This window comes from Lygodium microphyllum, chromosome 17 (genome assembly GCF_053477565.2).
Source record: "Lygodium microphyllum isolate KBCC chromosome 17, Lygodium_microphyllum_v1.1.10, whole genome shotgun sequence".
Lineage (NCBI taxonomy): Eukaryota > Viridiplantae > Streptophyta > Polypodiopsida > Schizaeales > Lygodiaceae > Lygodium > Lygodium microphyllum.
The window spans coordinates 127,203,768-127,213,659 of record NC_141151.1 but is presented as its reverse complement, the minus strand read 5'-3'; the positions used below and the strand labels follow the sequence as shown (position 1 = coordinate 127,213,659).

The 9,892-nt window shown below is 38.5% G+C and overlaps 1 protein-coding gene across 1 annotated transcript; it reads left to right on the top strand.

Annotated features, from left to right (window-relative positions):
• The first annotated feature begins 2,693 nt into the window (after positions 1–2,693).
• Positions 2,694–5,983, top strand: LOC148022336 (gibberellin receptor GID1A-like). Its single transcript, XM_087696843.1, has 4 exons — positions 2,694–2,801; positions 4,910–5,137; positions 5,219–5,321; positions 5,526–5,983. Exons 1-4 carry the CDS (start codon positions 2,694–2,696, stop codon positions 5,981–5,983), a joined length of 897 nt encoding a protein of 298 aa, XP_087552969.1.
• Positions 5,984–9,892: the final 3,909 nt, after the last annotated feature.

The window sequence follows — 9,892 nt, the reverse complement described above, 5'->3', positions numbered from 1 at the left end:
CTCTTCAAAACCTTCACGCCTGAATTTAGTGAGGAAAGCAAACTTCAGGTCGTCCCATGTGCCAAATGTTCCTGCTGCTTGTCTCTCATACCACTGAAACGCCACGCCCTTGAAAGTGGCGAGAAATATTGCTAACCAATGCTCGAGGATTCTGGCATTGTTAACTCTGCTACATGAAGATCAAGGTCTTCATTGTACTCTCCCTTAAAAATTGGCAATGGGACTACATTTGCTAACATGTCATCAATATTTCCAGGATGAATCTGATTAGGAAGGGGACGTTGAGTCCCCATGGGGACTTTTGTAGAGAGTGCTTTTAGGACGTCAAAGGAGGCTTCTGTTGCAAGCTCGTTCTCAACCTTTATTTTTTCCTTCTATCTTCTGACGTACCTGCAGACTCCTTCTATTGCTTGCCTCTTGATTGCATCATTCATTAGGGGGTTGTATCCAACTAGTTGGTCTATACTCAACAGAATAGAATTAGAGGGGCTTTAGTCTCTGGAGGATTCTCTCGCCAACATCTCTTATACTTCCTTCTTCTCTATGTCTCTGAATTCAACTTTCAAACCACTATAGAGGGGGAGATATTCCGTTTTGAAAGTATCAAAACTCATTCTTTTGTGGATTGTTGTTGTGACATCATCATAATAATGCCATCTTCTGATGGTTTTAACAATGTATGTTGTAAAGAACACTCTGTCTACCAACTTCTAGTGTGTTGCTAATTGGACAAATAGGAGATTGTGAGAACACCAAGCATCCCACATGTCCTATTGTTGAGCATCCACAAACAAATTTCAACTCTTTTCTTTCTTGTTTTCGTGAACCTCCACTGTCCATGATTCCTGAAGCTTCTTCATGATCTCTCACTTGATGATGTCTAGAAACTTCTCAATGAATGCCAAATCTTCCATGGATGGTCATTCTCTCTGTTTCTGCACTTCAATTTGTTCCTAAACAATTTGCCACCAAGATGCATGTCTCTGTTGCTTCAACAAGAAGAGAAAATAGTCCACCACAGAGAGCTCGCATCGTGATGGTAATATGTTTCCACCATTGTGGGATGAACTTCTTGTAGAAAGTGGATTTGGTAATGAGAATCTTCAACTCTTTAGTGGTAGAAGGAACTTTGCAAGCAGCCATTAATTTCTTCTCTTCTTGGCAATGCCAATTCCTTCATTTTCAACCTCTTCTGATGCTTGTTGATGGCAAGTTTCCCTGGTTTCACACCAAAAACATGGAGCCCCAAGAGAGAAACCAAGGAAAAATGGTTTCCACAGCAAGAAAATATATCCTATAACATCAACAAGCTTTTGTTCCATTCTTTTGAGAACCAGAACAAGGAAAAGAACAATTCTTAACACAACGTCATAGTAGATATCTCCCACGAATTTGATAGGATCAACCATAATCTTCAACATCTTCATAGAATCCATCAATATAATAAGAAACACAAAAGAAAGACACCACTTTTTAATGGAAATAATCATATAGTATTCATCTTCATTGTCTTCATAGTTCTCTCTCTCAATCTCTCATAGAAGGAAGGGTACATTGTTTTGATAGAATTGACTAATTTGACTCTCTCTTTCTCTCTCAATAAATAGTACATCATCCCTCTCACTACAATACTTAATAATGACTATCAATAATCCTCTCTTGGTTTTGAATGCCCCTTCCCACGGGCATGGGAGGTATGAAAGGGCACCAAAGCCACTATAGTGTCTCTTCATAGCTCACTACTATCACTTCACTTCAGTCTTCTCTTCAGTCTTCAAGAACTACTTCTTTCATTTGCTTTAGCTCTTTTGGACTTAGATTCATCCTTTCCAAAAGTTAGAAAAAATTTCCCAAAGTATAGCCTCATATCATAGAACACATACGGAAGATCTACAAAATATAACAAAACAGAAACAGAGCAAGAATAGAGGCTCTATAGAGGTTTAACAGAAACTAAACATCAAACATTCAACTCAACTAAAACCAAATAATCCCATTATAAATCACTCAATAAGCTATCATGCAACCTCAAAATTCATCATTTAATATCCCAACCTCACTTACTCAAACAAAACACAGCGAAACAAAAGAAAACAAAAGCTTAACAGGCTCAAACAGGATCATACCACAGAAGCTATCAGAACATCATTAGAACCTATCCCATCAATATCTTTTTATCAAAAAAATCATAAGCTATCAAAATCAATCCAAATCATTCCAAATCATTCTAAAATCAATCAAAAGTCATACCAAATCAATCATTCAGTCCACCAAAAACAACAAAAATTAGTCAAAAATTCAATCTTTTTCCACTCAATAAAAAGGGGTCACCAACAACCCCTTATTGGGTGAAAAAAAACCCACAAATTGAGTTAGGTGAAAATTTACTTTCGCCAAGAATGGGTCACTGAAAAAAAAATCCAATAAGGGGCTATCGACAACCCCTTTTTCTAGTGAGGAAAATTTACACATATCACATCCCCTCTCTCTTCCCTCCTGGACGAGTAGAGGAAAACAAAGGTGGGGAGAGAAGTAGGATGCAAATCAGGGAAGGGTAGCATATGGAAGCCTTGAGGCTTGCACATGGTGGATTTTTAGCAAGAGGAGGTGAGTTAGGCATGGCACTAAGTTAGTGGCCCTAGAGTGCAAGGTAGCTTTTGAAGGCAATATGGACGGGCAGGAGAAGGGCGGCAATGGTCTGTGGCACAAGCAGGGGTGGAAGAAATCATTGCAAGAGTGGAGAGGAGAGGCAATGGAGGATGGGCAAGGCGGGTGAGGGCAAGGTGGCAGGTGAGGAAGGAGTAGGTGCAGGTTAGGCAAGGCGATAGGTCCAGGGGGAATCTATGTCTTTTTTTCCCTATGGCAGGCAAGGACCAATGGGCACCCCCAATCTTTTGTTCTCCTCCTCCTCATTTTTTCTCTTTTTTTTTTTCCACTAGCACGTAGGGACCAATGGGCACCCCCAATACTTTTTTTCTTTTCTTTTTCTATTCTTCTTCTCCTTCTCCTTTTTTTTCTCTCTTTTTTTCTACCTCTACTTCGTTTTCTTCTTCTTCTCTTCTCCTTTTTTCTTCTTCTTTTCGTTGTTCTTATTTTCCTTTTCACCAATCTAAACCACGTACACTAATTATGCTACCATAAAAGATCTCATGAAATTAAACCATGCAAACTAGACCATCCTAACCTACATTCACAAAACCATTGAATTTTTAAAATTCTTTTTTTAAAGAATAAAAATACAATTCTATCCTACCAAAACATGTAGGAATGTTTTTTTCTAATGTTATCACTATTCAATACTCTCAATAATCCAAAACAACCCATCAAATCCTAGCCAGACCTTAGCTTTTTGAAGCGAGAGCCAGGATGGAATGGTTAAAAGGAATCTTGACCCTAGGCAAAGGACCCAACAAAGTAGTATTGAAGTTGTATGGATTGCAAAAAGGCAATGGATCCACATCCATCAAAATCATAACAGACTCCTCCAATGAAGTAACAAATGGTACATCAAGAGACGAAGAGGCTATCAAACAGAACTTTCCCAAGAAAACATAGGTACAGTCCCTAACGGTGGGCACTACAAGCCAATTACAGAAGGAAGCAAAGTCTTTGTCCATGGGAGAATACCTCTTGCATAAACCCCAATTGACTTCTGAAATCACCTTTGACAGTGAAATAGAAGCATGGATGTACTTTTCTCCCTATTACATGGCAGTCGCATAGTCAAAGACAAAGGCAGAGTTAGAAGTAGAGATAGAGATAAAGTCAGAGTCAGAGTCAGAGTCAAAGTCAAAGTCAGAGATAGAGACAAAGATAGAAGCAAAAGCAGAAGCAGAGGACATAACAGAGAGCTTGTTCTTCTCTTACAAAACACTCACAGATGTAGAAACAAAACCTGAAGAAGATGAAATGATAATCCAGAAAAAGATTATGAAAGCGAGCTAGAAGGATCTATCCTACTCATAGAAGGCAGAGATGAGGAAGACATTCCTGAAGCCTCACAAGCAGAAGATCCCTTTCTGTTTGACACAAGGATTGTGGTACCCTTTGGACTGATCCATGAAACATGTTATACGCAAAGCCTATATAAAAAATAGACTAAGAAGAATAGGCCTTTCTTCGACAATGGCTCTTGTCATCCAAATTTACCCTTCCTTAAAGAAGATGATGATGGTGCACCTTGCCAACAACCCCTAGTCTTGCAGTTCAAGAAGAACACAAAAAGTTCCTTTTATGTGATGTTCTTGGATGCATCTTCAAAAGACAAATTCTTGAGCCAAGAAGTAACTCATCCCTAACCCAAGCTCAAACCTTAATGATACCCTTTTAGCCTCCCAAAGAGCAAGCTAAGCCTCCATTAAAAGACAATAGTAGTTTCAATGCATCATTAGAAGATGAGATCTTGAAGGAGTCGGCCAGAAGCAATCCGTGGGACATTTATTTGTGAAGTGGAAGGTGAAAGGCAATTGACATTCCTAGATGCTGATGGTACCAAATGTCACCTAAAAGTGGGTCTAAATCTTCCAGAAGAAGAACTAGTGGTCCTACAAGACCTAGTGAAGGAGAACTTAGATGTCTTTGCATGGTCATATAAAGATCTAAAGGGGATTGATCCCACAATATGCCAACACCACATTGATCCGAAGCCTAATGCCAAACATGTGAGGCAAAGACAGAGGCGTATGAATCCTAATTATTCTGCTCTGGTGAAGACTGAATTATTGAAGCTCCTTGAAGTTGAGTTCGGTTTCAGTGGATACAATCAAGTGTAGATAGCAGAAGAAGACCAATCCAAAACAACCTTCACAATAGAATGGGGAACCTATGCTTATAGATTTATGCCGTTTGGGCTCTATAATGCTCCTGCTACCTTACAGCTGTTGCAGACGATGCACTTGCTTCTACATAGTCGAACGCAATTGTCCCCTTAACAACATATGTCCTGATTTCCAATTTCAAGGTGTTGTATAGTCTGCTTCGCAGGCCAGATGCAACTCTTGACCGTCACCTTGCCGAGTTTCTAGACAGAAAAGTAGCTGCAAATGCAATACCTGTCGAAGGCATTGCTAGTGTTGATGTGATCATAGAAAGAGCAACTCACCTGTGGGGTTGCCTGTTTTGGATGGTAGATCTCCTTGTGAATGGCAGTACGAATCATCTGAATGTAGAACAAGTGTAAGATCAGTACACAGGATAAAGGATGTACGCCATTATTAAGGCCTCTGATCATCTTTTTCATGAGGGAAGCTTTGCCCACTCCTTTGCCAATAGTGCCATATACGATGCGATGTGTAGGAGGTTAGCAAAGACCTGTAATGCTGTTTTGCTGTTGTGCTTTCCCTCAATTTCAGACAAGCACCCAAGCACAGGTATCTAGCAGCAACGACCTGTAATGTTGTTGCTGTTGTGCTTTCCCTCAATTTCAGACAAGCACCCGAGCACAGGTATCCAACAACATATGAAGATGGATTGACATGTGTGATATGGGCAAGGAGTGACATGGGGAGACAATGTCTTCTTTGCTATTGTGCTTTCCCTCAATTTTAGACGAGCACGCGAGCACATGTATCCAACAGCATATGAAGATGGATTGATATGTATGAGATGGGCAAGGAGTGACATGGGGAGACAATGTCTTCTTTATCTGGGTTGCTGCTCAAACAAGTGCATTCTTGTAGGAGATAGTTCAGGGGGGAACATAGCCCACAATGTTGGAGTTAGGGCTTTAGAAGAGGGTATACATCTTACAGGAACGATTCTCTTAATGCCTATGTTTGGAGGACAACAGAGGACTCCTGTAGAGAAATTATTGGATGGTAGGTCCTTCGTTACAATAAGGGATAGAGATTGGTATTGGAAAGCTTTTCTTCTTATCGGGAAAAACAGAGAGCACCCTGCTTGTAATCCTTTCTCTCCCCTAGCACCACAGTTGGCTAAACTAAATCTTCCTCCACCCACCTATGGATGGGCCTACAGTATGTAAAGTGTAATATGCTATGCATAAGGGCGAGGGACTAGCTACCCTATGTCGGAGTGTTCCCCATCCCATGGCATTGCACCAGACCTCACCACCTTTTTTCCTTTGTGTGCAATTCGATATGCAAAGCGTAGGAGGAGGTAGTGCAAAGCATGTCAATAAAACCATCCATTCACCTCCCAATCCAATCTTTCTTTTTCTTTATCGGGCCTAGAGACTTAGGCTTTCCGCGCCTTCTTGAAGCATCGAACACACCTAAGGTACATCCTTAACTATACATACATACATACATACATACATACATACATACATACATACATACATACATACATACATGCTACTACTACTACTACTACCACTACTACTACCACTACCACTACCACTACCACTACCACTACCACTACCACTACCACTACTACTACTACTACTAGCATCCATTCACCTCCCAATCCAATCTTTCTTTTTCTTTATCGGGCCTAGAGACTTAGGCTTTCCGCGCCTTCTCGAAGCATCGAACACACCTAAGGTACATCCTTAACTATACATACATACATACATACATACATACTAACTACTACTACTACTACTACTACTACTACTACCACTACCACTACCACTACCACTACCACTACCACTACCACTACCACTACCACTACCACTACCACTACCACTACCACTACCACTACCACGACTACCACTACTACCACTACTACCACTACTACCACTACTACCACTCACCTTTCCGAAGCATCAAACACACCCAAGGTGCACCTTGAGATTGTGGAAAAGAAACTAGCTCACATGTAGAAGAAGAATCTTACAAGCTATCATTAATTTAAAAGTGGAATTGGTATTCTTATCAACAAATCAACTTAGAGACTCAACTAATTAGGAGGATAGTTTTTGTGGAAGTGAGACTACGCACTACTAGGTGGTGACTCTAAGATTGTGTAAGCAGGCTACATGTATATGAGTACTATAGAGCAGAAACCTTGCTTGTATGTATGATGGTAGTGGCGAGAGAGTTTGACTATGATTTTGGATAGGAAGGTCGATCAACACATTACATGGGACAAAGGACATCACACCATATGTTTCATGAAGTGGGACTTCAGCCTGAGGTGATCAATCATAAATATATATATGTATCACGTGGGTTCAACATAAGGAATTTTTCAAATACCATTTTTACAAAAACTTTTACATACACAAGGGTCCCATATAAAGGGATTACTTACAAATTGAATAGAAAAGGGTTATGTTTTATTAGTTGGAAAATTCATAGGAAGGATATTTATAAATAGGACTTGAACACATGTGATATAGAGGGTATACATATAGTGAATTCCCTAAGGATTGTAGTCCTAATATCAAGGAATCATATCATCATCAAGTTTTCCGAAAGGTTGTTGGTGTGTTTATGGATGAGGATGATGTGTTTTTTGGTTTTAGCAGCAATCGAGCTTTTGGTGGAGTGTTTTTTGTGGTTATGGGGAAAACTATCATTGGAAAGTTGATCGTGATTCAATTGGTCATCATTTGTGACATAAAACAAGTTGTGGCATCACAAGTCCTTATCAAAAGAACTAAGATGGTGTATAGGCAAGTAGCACACATAGAGAAGTCAAAGCCAAGCTAAGGCTCCTTATCGTGTTTCTTGAGGACTACAAGCATGATCATAAGGGATTTTTGGAAAGCATCAAGGCCTATCTGATGTGGAATGAGTGTTTTCTTATGAAGACTACAATGTGCTAGGGAGATGGATTGTTGTGTATCTTGGTTATGAAGGATAGAAACCTACGTGTATATTGACTAGGGAGGTGTTTATTAGGTTGGTTGCTACTGTGTGGTTTATTCCTTCATTGTTCATGGATTATATATGATGAAAGCTGCCTAAAACTTTCCTCTATGCCTCCAATAGGCTATGGGAGGTTGACATGATGCCGAATGATGAAAATAGAAGAGTGGCCTACTTTCAAGAGAAAAATAATGATGCTTTTATCAAAGTAAAGAATGTAAAGGAAAATCATAAAGATTTTCTAAAACACATGTTGCTTAGGGGGAGAGAAAACCTATGCAAACTTGAAGGTGTAAGAAGTAAGGGCCCTTCTCAAGAAAATTGCTTATGTCAGAGACCAATGATTTTTTATTCCTATGGGGAGGTAGGTAATATAAGCATAGATGGTCTGCATCCACCAAAAGGAGGAGGAAATATATATCATTTACCTCAAAATCTTCCAAATAGACGGAACAAGTATGGTATAGAAATTAAAGACCATGCTTCTTCTCAAACACCAAAGGAAATAGAAGAAGAGAAGGGCAAGAATACCATAAATTGTATCCTTATTGAGAAAAAGGGTAAGGGAAAAAAACTATGGATGTGATGCCAACAACCAAAAGGAGGAGAAATGCAGAGAGAGATGAGCTTGAGACTAGTAAGGCTGGTGAAAAAATATGAAGAAAGATTTAAAAAAGGAGAAAAAATGAAGGAGAAAGAAAAAGAAAACCTAGGAAACATTATCATGCTTCTAATATCTCTTTAAGAGAAGGGAAAAGTTACTATGACCTAAAAAATAATATGATGGATAGAAAAGCATATATAACTTTTGCTTAGTTGTGCCCTGGGATGAGAGGACAATAAAAAAAAATAGTAGAACCAAAAGAGAAAGAAAGAAGAAAGGGAGTAGTAAGAATTTTGAGTCTAGAGGAGATACGCGATATTGTCATGTGTTTGATGCTTGGTATAAAAATTATAGGAGAGGCATATATTGATGGAGAAGCACAAGTTCATATCAAGCTTGCAAATCATGCTAAAGTGAAATGTACAAGAATAATTCAGAATTTGGAGGTCAAGGTATATGGAGTAGCTATTAGAATAACTTGATGTGTTATGCTAGCTAGTTTGGTTGCTTTTCTGCTTATCCTAGGTAGACTTTAGCTTAAGAAGAAAGGTGCAATACAAGATTGGGGGAGAGGAACCATAATGATTTATGACCATAGAGAGGAATAGAAAAGAAGTTTGATATGGCTTCAAGAAAGCAACTGGTGAATGATGATGATAGTGAAGAAGAAGAAGAAGAGGAGGAGGAGAAAGAAAGTGATAGTTCTAACCAAGATGGAAGTGAGGATGAGAGTTCACAAAGTGACTCAAACCTAGAGGTTTCATCAATAATAATAGAGAAAAAAAAGAAAATTTTCTTAAACACTAGAGAGAAATCAAGAACACATGTTCATCAATCAATAATTTTTAAAGTATCCAAAATTTTTGAAAAAAATAGAGCATTTCCTTTAGAAAAATAAAAATGAATTTTATATTTACTAAAGGATAAATAATTATCATCAGTAGAAGAATTTACAAAAAATATTGAGGAGGAAAAAGGAAGAGTTCAAGTAATAAATGAAAAAATAGAATAAGTTCAAGAGAGAATATTGATTGGAGAAGATGAAGAAGGAAAACTAGAGGAATTAGAAAAATTGATGGAATGACCAGACACTTTCATTAGAAAAAAGAGAGTTATTGAGAAAAATCTTGATTCTTGTCCTAACTAAAGGAGAGAGAAAATAATACCAAATAATTATCAATAAATATCCAAATGGAATAGAGCTAGATCCTAAAAAGGTTAAAGCTCTAATTACCTTAGTATCACCTGTAAATACAAAGGACCTTATGACTTTCATTCATAAGGTATGATATATGTCAAGATTCATACCTTTGGCATCTCAGTTGCTTTATCCATTATGGATGGTAGCTAAGAAGGATCCTTTAGAGTGGATAGTAAAAGATGAGAAAGTATGTCAACAAGCTAAGAAACTAGAGGCCATGCATCCTCAATTCGAGGACTAGATTGGAAAAGGTGTTTTTTTGGGAATCCACCAATAGGAAAAGATGCTATTGGAGCAATCCTTATGCAATAA

Coding starts and splice junctions, on each gene's coding strand:
- LOC148022336 (XM_087696843.1), top strand. CDS start 2,694: ATGGTCTGTGGCACAAGCAGGGGTGGAAGAAATCATTGCAAGAGTGGA. Junction 5,138..5,218: donor TTTGGATGGTAGATCTCCTT/GTGAATGGCAGT, acceptor GCCATTATTAAG/GCCTCTGATCATCTTTTTCA. Junction 5,322..5,525: donor AGCAAAGACCTGTAATGCTG/TTTTGCTGTTGT, acceptor TCTTCTTTGCTA/TTGTGCTTTCCCTCAATTTT.